Below are 13,990 nucleotides of genomic sequence, written 5' to 3' on the forward strand. Positions count from 1 at the left end.
GCAGGAAGCGGGTCATGGACATTCTTAAAGAGAAGCAGGGGGTCCCGGGGGCCTCAGCCAGCTAAGCGTCTGACTCCGATTCCGGCTCAGGTCAGGACCTCGCCACCCTGAGACGGAGCCCGGTGTGGGGCTCCGCGCTAACAGGGCAGGGAGCGAACACGGGGCCTGCTTGGGATTCTCTCTCAAAATAAATAAATAAACTTTAAAAAAAAAAAAAAAAGGAGACAAGATGAGCCAAGCAGTTGTTTCTAGAAAGAGGCTGAGGGCTCAGCGCCGACAGCTCAGAGCCTGGAGCCTGCTTGGGGTTCTGTGTCTCCCTCCGCCTCTGCCCTCCCCTGCCCGCACTCTGTCTCTGTCTCTGTCTCTGTCTGTCTGTCTCTCTCTCTCTCTCTCTCTCTAACAGAAGTAAACATTTTTTTTTAAATTTAATTAAAAAAAATAAGAAAAGGTTGCGGCAGGGCAAGCCGGGAACAGGAGACCCCGTGCGGGCTGGGGCAGGGGGGTCGCACACGCTGGCAGGAGCCTCAGAGGGGAAAACGTGCGCCGTTCGGGGCTGACGTCTGAGGCAGAACTGGCAGAACTCGCGCGCGGAGCGGACGCGGCGAGGCAGCGGAGGGAGACGGGAGGGGGTGCGCCGGCCGCCGGACCGCGTCGGTGGGGCGCTGGAGGGAAGGGCGGGGAGAGTGCCGGCCCCGCGGGGGCGGACAGCCGTCTCTGGCCCGTGCTGCGAGAGGACGCCCCGGGGGACGGGAGCAGCGAGGCGACCCTCCCTCTGGGAGCTTGCCTCGAGGAAAGCCCGCCAACAGTGAGCGAAATGCACAGTATTTCAGAAGTTACAGGTGCGATGCTGAGCAATGAAGCCGGAGGGAGGAAGCGCCGTTGGGGAGGTTCAATTTTAAGGAAAGTGGCCACGGGAGGCTCGCAGGAACAGCCACCTTCAGCAAAGGCCTCAAGGAGGAGACGTGGATCTTGGGGAAGAGTGAGGGGGCGGGGCACTCACAGCCCTGGAAAGACTTTCACTTTCAATCAGGGAAATGGGGAGCTCCTGGCAAAGGAGGGACACGATCTGATTTACATTTGGCAAGAATCACTGGGCGCCTGGGTGACCCAGAAGCATCTGACTCAGGTCACGATCTCACGGTTCCGTGAGTTCAAGCCCTGCGCCGGGCTCTGTGCTGACAGCTCGGAGCTTGGAACCTGCTTCAGATCCTGTGTCTCCCTCTCCCTCTATTCCTCCCTCACTCACACTCTGTCTCTCTCTGTCTCTCAAAAATAAACATTAAAAAAAAAAAAGGAAAGAATCACTCTGGCTGCTGTATGAGTATATGAGTATGTAATATAGTCGTCACCCCCTGCCCCCACCATGGGGAATGTTTCAAGGTCCCCAGGGCATGGCCGAAACCTGACACTGCTTGTAGTGCCCAACACTGCACATGCTGTTTGTTCCCACACGTGCGTAACCCAGGATAAAGTCGAAGTCACGAACCAGGTTCAATAAGAGATGAATGTGATGACCTGAGGAGGCGGGTGGCGGCGTGGACCCGGGACCCGCCGTGAGGTTACTCTGACCTTCTGACCTCACACCTTCTGAGCACTGGTTGATGACAGGTAACTGACACTGAGGAAAGCAAAGTCACAGAAAAGGGAGACTGCTGTATATGTCCCTCTACAGGGGCGGGGAGGGGGCGCCTGGGGGCTCAGTGGGTTAAGCGTCTGACTTTGGCTCAGGTCATGATCGCGCAGGTCGTGGGGTCCAGTCTCGCGTCAAGCTCGCTGCTGTCAGCACAGAGCCTGCTTCAGATCCTCTGTCCGCCTCTCTCTCTGTCCCTCCCCTGCTCATGCTCTCTCTGCCTGTCTGTCTCTCTCTCTCTCTCTCTCTCTCAAAAATAAATAAATAAAAACTTTTAAAAAAATAAAATACAGGGACAGGAGGCGACGCTGGGAAATAATCGGAAACCTATTCCAAAAATTGAAGCAAGAGATGACGGGACTCCAATGGATGTGTCAGCAGTCAAGGGAGAGACACGAATGTTCTGGATGCTTTTTGAAGGTAGAAGTGGCACAGAATGAGGACAAACTAGATGTGGGCGTGACACAGAGACGGGACCTGGGACCCTCCTCACTTCTGTCCTGAGAAGTGGGGGGGCGGGGGGCAGGGAGGCCAGCAGGGGTGTGTCCTCCGACATCTGAAGCTTGAGCTGCCCTTTAGACAGGACTTCTCTTCTCCCTGGGCTCCTGCCCTCGACAAGCTCCTGGGCACCCGCGGGAGCTCACTATCCCCCTGTGTTTCTGCACCAGTGGCTTCCTGCTTGCTTGCTGCTGGTGTCTGTCGAGCCAGGGAGACTACAGACCCCCTGGGAGCAGAGACAGAGGAGCGCCTGGCCTGCAGGGAGCACCCAGTAAGGCCACGTTGACCTCACGAATGAGTCTCCACTGTCGCCACCCTCGTTCAGAAGACAGGTGTAGTTGAGAGCAGCAGCCTGGAATCAATGCCTGGGTGCCCTGCTCACTCCTCCAGGGTCTCCAGCAAGTTAGGTCCTTTCTCTGTGCCTTGGCTTCCTCGGCTACTAAACAGAGAAAACAAGTGCTTACTGCACTGGGCTGTGGGGATTAGGGAGTTAACACATGCAAATACTCAGAACAGGGCCTGGTATAGAATAAGTACTTGGTAAAAATTAGCTATTATTTGCTATTATTTGTTAAAAATCACCTCCTCATTGGTCTCCCTACCCTTCTCTCTTAATCTTTTCCATATTGCAGACTGAAATAATTCAAAATGCAACTCCAATCACATCACATGCACAAGCGCACGCGCACACACACACACACACACACACACACACACACTCACACTCACATTGCTAAAAAAAAAAAAACCATTCAATGGCTACCAATCGTTAACATGCTCCCCAAGTCCTGTACACCTCTCCAGCCTTGCTTTGTATCTCTGTCTGTTTGGCTCACTTTCCCTCAGAAACTCAGGCCCATCATGCTCCTTCCTGCCACAGGGCCTTTGTATGTGATGGTCCCTCTGTCTGGGGAGCCCTTCTCCCCTCAGTTCTGCCCTTTGTCTGTCCTGCTCATCTTGCACATCTCAGCTCAAGCATGGCTTCCACAAGGGTGCTCCCCACCCCAGGCTAAGCCATATTTCTTTGTTCAAAATTACCACAAGCGTGATCCCCCAGAAGTTACCCCCATCTGTAATTACCCATTTGTTAGTGTGATCGTGTGTTTATTTGTTCTCCTTCCCTCTAAACTCAAAGTCGTGTAAAATCAGGAAACACATCTGATGCTCCTGTCTCTATTGCAGTGTCTCCCATGTCTGGCACATACAAGATACTATGTTCTGAATGAATGAATGAATGAATGAATGAAGCAACCACAGCCAACACAGAGGGGCACTCTTGCCCTTTATAATTACTGGGGTCAAGATGCCCTGGGGGGCTCACCCAGGGCAAGAGCTGCCCCCTCCAGCAGCAACAGGCCGTCTCTCCCTTTCGCCCCCGCAGCCCGGCTCTGGCCTCGCCCTCCGTGCCCGCTTCCCGCCCCACAAGCTTCCCGGGTGTTGGGAAACCTGTTGGTGGCGGCGCCGAGGGCCACAGCCTCTCTCTGGTGGAAGCACAGAGGCCTAATGGGACCCACTGGGTGCCTGGAGGTGGAATACGAGTCCGAGTGGCAGGGATGCGGGCCCAGAGGTGGCGACACAGGGCTTCGGGACGGGAGAGGAAGGTCGCCGCTGGCCCAGGGCTGACAGCCGCTGGGGGTAGGCGGGGGGTCCGGGCGCTCTCTCTGCCCTTGGGGTCTCTTGGTGAGACCCCTCCTTACCTCAGGGCTCCAGGGCAAAGACCACCAAGGAATGAGGAGGTTCCACGGGATGGAAAGGTTGCAATGAGTGTCACAGAGCGGTGGGGTGAAGGGTACGGACTCCAAATCCAGCCTTTATTACCATCACTTCAGTGGTGACCAGCAGGGGGGTGGGGGGCAGCCCTGCCCAACTGTTCCCTGACCCACAGTCCCTGGACAGCTTCTCTACCCGGCAAACGGGCTGAGAGAAAGAGGCGAGGCCTCTGCTGCGGAGCTCAGGAGGGGCCAGAGTCGGGCAGGGCCCCAGACGCCGAGGGGTGTGGACTGAGCAGGGGACTCGTGGGGACCCAACCAGCGATGAAGCCGCACAGAGGGGCCCCCGGGGCCTGCTGGCTCCAGGGACTAAGGCCCTTTGGGAGACACCCCCAGACCACGACACTCGCAGAGGGGCCCTTGCCCTGTCCGGCAGGAGGTGTGCAGGGAGGAGTGAGGACGGGGCGGCCGCGGGGAGCCTGGGAAGAGCGCCAGGGTGTGGGGGGGGGGGGCGGGGGGGCCTAGCTGCCGCTCTGCTGCTCCTGCTGGCGGACGAGGTTGGCGATGGGGCCGGTGATGCCGCCTATCAAGGTCCAGTACTCGTCGAAGCTGATGCGCCCGTCGTGGTTGGCGTCCAGGTTCTGGATGAGCTTGTCAGCAGCCTTCCGGTTACCCGTATCCTGGAGACAAACGGGGGTCAGCGGGGAGGAGGGCGGCAGCCCTCGAGTCCCGGGACCTCCCTGGTCAGGCCTGGGCACCCGAAGAGGACCAGGGCCTGGGCGGTGGTGGGGCCCCGGTTCGGGGGTCACTCGGAACGGACGAAGGCCACGGTGGGGAAGGGTGCCGGGCGAGGACACAGGCTTGGGAGGCTGGGGGCGGGCAGGGCCCTTACGTGAGGGGGGGCCTCACCGTCAGCATGTGGTTAAGCTCTTTCTGAAGCATCTTCCGGAAGCTGCTCTTGCTGATCTTGTTCTTGACCAGGCTGTGTTTAGACACGTATTTGTAGAAGTTCTCCACCAGCACCACGACGGCCTTCTCCAGCTCCGTGTAGCTGTCCGCCATCTCACTGCCTCACGCCTCGCGGGGCCTGGGCGGCGTGAAGAAGGCAGGTGAGGAGACCCCTCAGGCCAAACCCCTTGGCCTCCAGGCGGGCAGGTCCTCAGGGGAAAGGCGGCACCAGGGTAAGCCTGGAGCCAGAACAGAGTGGCTGCTCGAACGCAGGTGCTCAGCAGCCCGACCGCCCCGGCAGGTTCTCTGGGCGCCGCCCCAGCCGCAGGCCCTGGGCCTGTCAGAGCCGGGGTGAGAGCAGGAGCTCCGGTGGGAAGGGGGCAGAGGGGGGCCCACGTGTCTGCTGTCTCCACAGCTGACCCACCCCGGGCCCCTGCCCGGAGAGCAAGCACAGCTTGAAACTGCCAGGATGAGCCACGGGGCAGGGGGGGCCAGCAGCCACGTACCCCCCCCACACCCACCCCCTGCCCCAGGCAAGGAGGCAGGTGGCAGGGACCTAGGCCCTCCCCCGCGGAGCCAGGCCTTCTGCGCCCGCCACACCCTGCTGGCCCGCCCTCCCTCAGACCCACCCCTAAATACCTAGCAGGACCCCAAGACCCTCCACCCCATTACCTAAAGAGGAGTGAGGCTGGTTCTGCGCCAGCTGGAGACAGAGCTGCAGCCAGTCAGAGGCCACACACGTCACCCCCTCACCCCAGGACAAAAGGCACTCACAGTCCAGGCGGATGCAGCCTTCTGAATAACAGGATATGAGGGGAGCAGGCGGGTCTATTCTGTGAGTCGCCGCCCATGCCCAGAGCCCCCCCAAGTGAACCCCGGAGAACTGAGCCTCCCCTCCCGCCCCCAAGCCCAGGATGAGCTACAGCCTCCCTGCCCCTTCGGTCCTGGCAAGGGAAGGTGGACGCAGCTGACATCCAGGCCTTGCCACGGCCCCCGCCTGCCCTGAGCACCCTGCTGCCCGGCTCCCAGACTCCCGGCCCACGTGCACGGGGCCCATGACGGCAGTGGCTGCTGTCTCTTCTGGGGTCTGGTGTCCCCAGAAGATAGACATTCTGTGGGGCAAGGGCAGTGTTTCTTCCATGTAACCATTGTGTGTTCTGAACCAAAGGGCACGACTCATTGGCTTTGGGACCATTTTCTTACAGTCTTAGGTACACAAGCCCCTGCTCTTAATTTCTGCACCTCCCCTCGCCTGCACTGCCTGGTCCAACGGCTTACTCAACACAGATGTTCTATAAACATTCCACCTCCTTCCAGCCCTGGCGCCAGGTATGTGATGACCCCGACCACCCTCTACGCTATTCCTTTTACCTATTTCTTTTACGAGGCTCTTTCTGAAGGAAAGGTGTGACCTGGAGGGACTAGGCCCTAATGTGGGAAGGAAGAAGGGTGGAGAGAGACGAGCGGGCAGGGACATCTCCAGCGGGGCACCTGCCCTTCTCTCCCGGCCTCGCCCGCCTCACCACTCTGGTCTGGAAGGGTGAAGTATGGAGCAGGTCAGCAGGAAGCCACATTCGCCCCCTGTGCTCTTTGTTCATTAAGTGCGTGACTGTGAGGCTCGATGTTTCCACAAACACCCTAATACTCACAAGTGAGAAGTGAGGAAGGAAAGTGTCAATGCATGAAACTTCTCTGCTGCCCTGAAGTGGCGAGTGCTTAAGGCCCAGGGCCCGCATTCTTGGGCATCCCCAAAGCTGCACCCTCTTCAGCAAGGACTCCGCCAAGCCTACTGCCAACCAAGCTCTGGGAGCGGGAAGAGGGGTTCAGAGACCCCCCCCACCCTAACCCAACCCAGTCCTTGTTCCCTAAGGGAGCAACCCTGTGGGAAATAGTCCGGAAGAGGAAAGAGAAAAATGCCCCCCCCTTGCCCCCCCACCCTCCTCACCACGAGTCTTCTTGGAGTCTTGTTTCTCTCCAGGCAGCCCCCTCCTGCCCTCCCTGGATACCCCGTCCCAGCCCTTACCGGGCCGCTGAGCACCCAGGGCAGGGAGCTGCCTGCCTCCCCCGCCCCCACCAGTCCACCTCCCGCCCCCCACCCTCGGGGAGATAACCGTCTGGATAAGTGCTTTTCCACAGCTTTTTCTGAAGGAAAGATGTCAGACGGAGCTAGTCGGGTGTCATCAGCCTCCCCTCCCTCCCTCCCCTGGGGGCCAGGTGGCAGGCTCTGCCACCACACCCACCCAAGGCATCTGCTCCTCCCGCCTGCCTCAGCCTGGCGTCTCTAGGAGGGGCTGGCCGGGGAAGGGCTGGCGGGAGGCGGGCCGGCCCGAGAGCTGGAAGCGGAGGTGGGCGCGCATATTGGAGCCGTCCCTAAAGTGGGAGTGGGGGGACCACTTGTCCTCCAAAGGGCGCTCTCGCCTGGGGCCCCCAGCCCTCCCCTAGCGCCTTCCTGGTCCCTTCCTTGGCTGACTCACCCTGGAGCAACCGAGAGGCCCCGCCCCCACCCGCCCACCTCGGCCCAGCTTGCTGACTTCTCCCAGAGCCTCCCTGGCTCCGACCCTTGCCCCTGGGTCTTGGCCCCTGCAGCCCCCTGCCCCACGCCCAGTGCCTTCAGTCTGGAGCCCTGAACAGCCAGCACAGCCCCCCAGTCCGCCTTCTCTTCCCACCACACACGCTCTGCTGGAGGCCCGGGCCGATTCCAGGTGTTGGGAGACATCTCTGAACTTGGGTCTCCGTCCTCTCTGGAGCCTGGCCTGCCCTCAAGCACACATTTGGCCTTCTCTGTGTCCCCTCCATCGACCTCAAACTCGTTCCCTCACTCATCATTCGTTTCCTTATTCATTCACTGAATCGTTCATTCACCGACTCGTTCATTCACCTAACTGGTTTTCTCGCTCACTCACTCATTCACTCCCTTAATCCACTCACTGGCCCCAACCGTCCTCAGTCTGCAGGGAAGGTGGCATCCAAACTGGGCCCATAACCTGTCACCCTGTTTGCAGGGCTATTTCAAACTGATGTCTCACACAAGTGGCCCTGCCTCACCCTCCCCAGCCTCACAGAACTCACTGCGTGGATTTCACACAGAGCCCTCTTCACACCCACCCACTTCTGGAGCATTTTCTAGCCAGGCTTGGCCTGAGGTGTGGACACTCACACACACCACCAGCCCTGGCCTCACCAACAGCCACACCACTCTTCACCAGCCGTGAAGAAGGCTGAGTCCCACTGGCCCACACCTCCGGGGCTCCCCCCACCCCGAAGCACCCCTGCCCTCACCCCTGTCCCCACAAGGCTGGGCACACGCGGCCGCAACTGGCGCAGGTGGCCCTGCCAGGCAAAGCCAGTCAAGCCACAACCTGCCTGGGTCCTGAAGTGGAAACGAGCCGCACCCCGCCCCGCGCCTGCCTCCTGGGCTCCCTGGGCCCTTCCCGGTTCCTCATGGACCCCATCACCTCTCCCAGGCACAGATCCCAGAGACGCCCGCGAGGCACCCGCGAGGCAGTGTCCAGGTCTGACCAGCCCCCAACTCTCCCCCACAACAAACATGCGTTTGCCCTTTTTCTGTTAAAGGAGGGTCGGAGCAGCTGCGACAGAGCTCCTGAGCTCTCTGCCCTGCGGCCCAGGCCCTGGAGAAGAGCCCAGGCAGCAGCTGGGTTGGGGAGGGGGGTCCTGCCGCCCGGCCACCCCTCTGAAGGCCTCTCCAACTCCCAACCCCACAGAAGTCTCCCTTCCCAAACCAGCCTGCGGGAAAGTTAAAGATTAACGGACCCTTCCTGCCCAGTCTCTAGCAGGGCCCCCCTCCCCAGGCCCTCCTCACCGCCCCCTCCCCAGGCCCTCCTCACCGCCCCCTCCCCAGGCCCCCCACGCCTGCAGGGCCTCTCTGGCAGCCCCAGGCCTCCCAGGACCGGCCTGCGGTGCTCACCTGCTTCCTGGGACTGCGGCCTCTCCAGCAGGGCTCTCGGGCACTGCCAGGCAGCTCCCCACTCAGCTGGGCCAGGACTCCTCCCCGCTCCCTCCCGCTCCCAGACTCTGTCCCACTCGGGCTGTGCCTGGGAGCTGGCTCAGTGGGGAGGTAGCGACTGAGCTCCCTCTGACTTGGCCCTGGGGTTGGGCCCTTGTTAAAGGGATACACACCTTTTTTAACGCCCCTCCGCCCCCACCCCAGAGGGAGTGGTGGAAGCTGGCAGCCCCACAACCTCACCCCGCTCGCCCTGCAGGGCCTGCGCAGAGCCCCGTCAGTGGAGAGAGAAAGGGGTGTCACCTGCCCTGCTCACCTGGGTCACTGGGAGCCCAGTTTCCGGCAGTGCAGTTAGTATTCCAGGCCAGCCTGGCTGAGCACAGAAACCTCCTGGCCAGCGAGGGTCTCAAGAGCAGAGCCTCGTTTCTGTGGGCCCAGTCGGAAGGCAGCCACAGAGCCTGGCCCCTGGGCTTTGGTACGTTCAGACCACCATGAGCTGATGCCCACTCCTAGGACCTGCCATGTGCAGCAGAGGATTCTTCCAGAAACACCCTCCAGCCCTTCCCCAGGACACCCAAGGAAACTGGCTAGTCAACTTGTGGAGACGATAGCTGAAAGTAGAGGGGACCCACCCATCCACTCCGACAAGGGTGGCTCCAGCTGGGGGCACTCACTCTGTGTCAAGCTCTATGCTGAGTACTTCCCGTGATGTGTCCATTATCCTCCTAACAAATCTGTGAGAGACGGTAATCCCCATTTGACAGATGAGCAAACTGATACTCTGAGAGCATGCCCAGTGCTCCAGAGATAAGGAGTGGCAGGGCTGCGTTCAAACCCAGGCCCATCAGCCTGTTTCTCAGAACCAGGCGAGTCCCCCAGGCTCTAGTACACCTGGTCGTAACCCTTTCCCCAGGTGAGCACACATGTCCTCCTCTCCTGGCAGAGGGCCAGCCCCTTGGCAAAGAAGAGCCTGTGCTTCAGAGAGGACCAGGCCTCCAGGCTTGGGGCCTGGTGCCCATCCTCCCCCCAAATCCATGGGGAAAAGTGAGTCCCCATTCACTCCCACTGAAGCCACTGCAACCCCACATGTCCTGGCCACCAAGGACTCTGCCGTTCGCCCACCCGCCCCTCGCCCGTCCCTCATCCGTGGCCCGAGGGAGGGAGGTATCCAGTCAAGATGACATCAGTCGCTTTTTCCATTTTTTTTATTAATCACGTGATACAAAACAACCATCATTCTTTAAATGCCCAGGCACCCAGCGGGCCCTCTCCCAAAGTGACACCCTCCTCGGCCTCTCCCCCAGCCTGCTTTCTCTCTTCCCCTCCCCTAGCCCAGGGACAGGGTCCTGGGAGGAGGCTGGGGCAGAGCCAGACACTGGACAGACAGTTTCTGTTTGGGTTGGAGAAGAGATTAGGAAGGGTAGGCTCCCAGAGACCCTTGTTAGTACCAAATATACAGCCCCATTCCCAGCCCTCCTCTTCATATCAGACCCAGTAGCCCGCCTCCTCTCTGCCCTTCCCCACACCAGATCACGTGGCCTTAGCCCACCCTTAGCCCTCCAGCATCTTGTCACACCCGCCCCTGGGCCCAGCCTGCCCCCGAGCCTCCCGCTGGTGGGGACTCCTGGGCCCATTAGTCCCACGGAGCTCCCAGGAGTTCACAGAGTGTGAACTCTGTGTCCAGAAGTACACAGAGACCCCTGAGAAGGATCACTAAGGGCTTGAACCTTGCAGAGGGGAGGCAGGTGCAGACTGTGGAACCGTGTGGTGGAGGAGAGGAGTTTCTAGGCCCATGGTCTCTAAGGTCCCCTTTCCCCAACATCCCCCCAAGAATTCCAGAAGAAGGTTCTCAGCTCCCTCGGACAGGGCTCTCCAGCTTCACACTCCTGGCTGCTTCTCCAATCAGCTCCCAGAAACTCCCAAACTCCAGTTTGGAGTCATTACAGCTGCCCAAGTTGGCGATTTTCTCTTCCAGGCCACAGTTGCTCTGAGGGGACAGAAGACACCACCGTCAGCAAGGCAGCACCTCCCGCCCAGGGGCCGTGGCAGCGGGGGTGGGGCCTTGGAGACCTGGCCTGGGAAGTCAGGGCGCTGCCTGGGGTGGGGCCCACTCCCTCAGTACCGGCATGAGGTGGGGCAGCTGCTGGGTGACCAGGTCCTGTAGCTCGGAAGGGGTCAGCGACTCCTTGCCACCCTCCACAGAGTACTGGTGGAAGTTCTTGATGAGGGTCTCAATGGCCCTCTCCACGTCACTGAATTCCTGGGCATCCTGAGGGCGGGGGGCATCACGCATGTCAGGAAAGCTCCAACCACCCTAGGACACCCTACCTCCCCGAGGCCCCCACGGCCAATAGGGCAGAAGACAGCTGGAAGGCAAGAGGCTCCCACCCACGCCCAGCATCCAAGCCCCTTCCCCCACTGGCCCCTGCCCAGCCTGAGCCACAAGTTGGGCAAGGCCTCCTCCCTGTCCCCCCCAGCCCCCACGCAGGGCAGGTCCCAGCGCGCAGCACACTCTCTTCCCAGGAGGGCTCCGTGTGCATCGCTCCGTGTGGGCACAAGAGAGGAGTCTGGGTCTCTCGAGCAAGGTCTAGAGTGCAGGGCAAGACCAAGGCGAGGGGCAGCCGTGACCGAGGACGCAGACCCACAGGGCGGAGGCGTGGAGTGTGGGAACAGAAAGGCCAGGCATGGATGGGCCCACCTCAGCATTGGCTGACCGACACTGCCCCATGGTGACTCGTGTCTTGTCCTGGTGAGAGCCGTGTCGTCCTACAGCAGCCTCAGAGGAGCCGATGGCTCATGATCTACCTAGAGAAAGAGGAAGACTGAGGCCAGGCTGTACCCTCAGTATTTGGTGCCTCGCTCAGGGGGTCAGAGCCAACTCCACACGAGGCTTGGTCCCTGTGAAGGATCCAGGAGCTAAGATCACAGACCCCAGGCTCCCCATCCAGAGGGAACCCCTTGGGTCTCACTTTAGATCAATCTCCCCACTTCTTCCCACCATTCACCTCTGCTACACACACACACACACACACACACACACCAGCATCCGGGCCCTGGCCCCCTGCCCTTCTCCGGGCAGGCCAGGGCAGAATAAGCTAAGTGTGTCCTCTGGACAGGGGCAGCCATTTGGGTGAAAAGCCCTGGGTCTCCTTACCTGCTAGCAGCTGCTGGGACCGGATGTTGGGAGTCAGCTCACCTGAGCTCAGCTCTTATACCTGGGGGCAGGGAGGGAAGGCAGGGGGCTGGGCCTCATCCCTAAGCCACCCCTGTTATTGCAGCAGCCTGGGCTGTAGGCCAGCAGTGTGGGCCCCACCCTCTATTGGCCAGAGTTCTGAGAGCCTGCCCACTGTGCCACCGGAGGGAACCCTGGAGGGATGGGGCTGGGGGCCCTGGCCCCAGACCAGCAAGCAGAATCAAGGCAAGGGAAGGGGAAGGGGAGGTTGGGAGGGCAGAAGGGGGCCTTGGCGACACTGTGGGGGCGAGCCTGGGAGGAAAGTCCCGGAGGAATTGCAGGGCAGGGGAGTGGAGGGGCTTTGAATCAATACCAGGAACGAAGGAGAAGCAGAGGCTGATAACACAGGGCTGTGGTCCACAGGGAGTGAGGGACATGTGAGCTGAGAGAGGTCCCCAGGGACCTCTCTGTACTTTGATGTCTCTCTCTCTTTTACACACACACACACACACACACACTCATACTGCTCGCACCAGGGCCAGTTTGGGTGGTGACACTCGAGCCTGCAGTCCCCACGGTCAACAGGTGAGGAAGGAGCCGGAGTAGGGCAGCCAGGCAGAGGGGCCTCACCGAGTGCGGCCCTGACCCCCCTGGGGCTCCCCTCTGCCAGCGTGCACAGCCACGTGTGAGGCCCAAGCGGATTACCTGGCTGTTAACAACCTCTCCAAACTGGTTGGGCTGCCTGCTCCTCCCTCCCCCAGAACCCCATGCCTTCCCGATCCCAACTCCTCCAGTCCAGTGTGGAGGACATCCCAGGAAGCCTCTGCACAACCCAAGGGGCCCCTCACCTGCCGGGACAGGGAAGGGAGAGCGGCAGGGGAGTCAGTGCAGGTAAAGGCAAGGATGAGGCGGGCCCGGAAGCTGAAGTGTGCCTCCCAACACGGCCCCTTGCGTCTCCTCCTCGGGCCCCGCTGTACTTCTGGCCTCAGTCGAGTGCATCTAGAAGTGTCCTTCCATGAAAAGGCCCTCCCAAGAGTGTCTCACTCTGTGTTGCTCTGAGGACCTCTCTGAGGGTCTCCCAATCTGAGGGCTTCTCCAGGAGTGACTCAACCTGGGGTCCCTCTGAGGAGTCTCTCGTCAAGAGTCTCTCCTAGGGTCTCTGGTTTGGAGGAAGCCCCCGTGAGATCCACTCTGGAATGTCTCGGCCAAATGGTGCCTCAAGGAATCCCAGGCTGGGGCTTCCTCAGAGGTCTCTCAGTCTGAGGGCACTTAGATGGAAGGTCTCAATCTGGGAACGTTCGTTGGTGTGTGGTGGGGAGGTTGTCTCAGCCTCAATGTTCCTCTGGAGTAATGGCTGCCCCAGATGGACACCAGGCACCGCAGTGACAGCTGCGGGGAGGCAGCGCCCACTGGGCTGCCCCACCCCTGCCCCCTCTGGTGGCGGGCAGTGCAGACCACAAGCCCTTCAAGCCAAGAAGGGTGGGGAGAGGGGAACCCATCGCACAGTCTTCATACCAGAATCTTATGTCCATTCTTCTGCTTCACCCCTGCTATGAAGGAGGAAGGAGAAGAAGGCCGAGTGTTCCCACACTGCCCATCCAGAGAGGATCCCAGTTCATCACAGAGGCTCTGGAATTTCAACCCAGTTCCACCTACTCTTGTCTTTGTGAATGTCTCTAAAACCTGTTTCCTCATCTTTAATACAGAACTTAAAAATAGTACCTTCCCTCAAAAGGCTGTGAGAATCAACCAGGATACCGAAGGAAAAGTGTTTAGTACTGTGCCTGGCACATAGCAAGCCCTCAACACAAGTTCACTGCTGCCATTATCGTCCAGTGACACAAACCCCAGGTATGAGAAAGGTGTGAGCAGAGACCATGCCCCTGGGCTCCAGGAGGCGCCTGTGGAATAAGAGTCACTTCACCTGCCCCAGAGATCTGTTCTCTTCCTTTCATATACTCATTCATCAACCATTTATCTATTTTATTTATTTATTTTGAGGAAGGGAAAGAGGGAGACAGGAAGAAAGAGAATCCCGAGCAGACTCCACACTGTCAGCAAAGACCCTGACG

At 59.9% G+C, this 13,990-nt stretch overlaps 2 protein-coding genes across 7 annotated transcripts; both read right to left on the reverse strand.

Moving 5' to 3' along the window:
• Positions 1-3,911: 3,911 nt before the first annotated feature.
• On the reverse strand, positions 3,912-8,826 carry S100A16 (S100 calcium binding protein A16). 2 transcript variants are annotated; one of them, XM_039218920.1, is made up of 3 exons: positions 8,711-8,826; positions 4,747-4,924; positions 3,912-4,517 (listed from the first exon to the last, which is right to left on the reverse strand). In XM_039218920.1, the coding sequence occupies exons 2-3, from the start codon at positions 4,897-4,899 to the stop codon at positions 4,359-4,361; spliced, it is 312 nt and encodes a 103-aa protein (XP_039074851.1). In that variant the 5' UTR covers positions 4,900-4,924; positions 8,711-8,826; the 3' UTR covers positions 3,912-4,358. The 2 variants fall into 2 exon arrangements, with proteins under 2 accessions (XP_039074851.1, XP_039074850.1); XM_039218919.1 differs by lacking the exon at positions 8,711-8,826 and adding an exon at positions 5,458-5,562.
• Positions 8,827-9,939: 1,113 nt separating this feature from the next.
• On the reverse strand, positions 9,940-13,923 carry S100A14 (S100 calcium binding protein A14). Of its 5 annotated transcripts, XM_039218892.1 has the most exons (5): positions 12,767-13,923; positions 11,901-11,961; positions 11,445-11,551; positions 10,869-11,015; positions 9,940-10,733 (listed from the first exon to the last, which is right to left on the reverse strand). In XM_039218892.1, the coding sequence occupies exons 3-5, from the start codon at positions 11,472-11,474 to the stop codon at positions 10,596-10,598; spliced, it is 315 nt and encodes a 104-aa protein (XP_039074823.1). In that variant the 5' UTR covers positions 11,475-11,551; positions 11,901-11,961; positions 12,767-13,923; the 3' UTR covers positions 9,940-10,595. The 5 variants fall into 5 exon arrangements, with proteins under 5 accessions (XP_039074823.1, XP_039074824.1, XP_039074822.1 ...); XM_039218893.1 differs by lacking the exon at positions 11,901-11,961; XM_039218891.1 differs by having other exon boundaries at positions 11,445-11,547; positions 11,901-13,923.
• Between the last annotated feature and the right edge of the window lie 67 nt (positions 13,924-13,990).

This window comes from Hyaena hyaena, unplaced genomic scaffold (genome assembly GCF_003009895.1).
Source record: "Hyaena hyaena isolate Hyena2069 unplaced genomic scaffold, ASM300989v1 scaffold_783, whole genome shotgun sequence".
NCBI classification, from domain to species: Eukaryota; Metazoa; Chordata; class Mammalia; order Carnivora; family Hyaenidae; genus Hyaena; species Hyaena hyaena.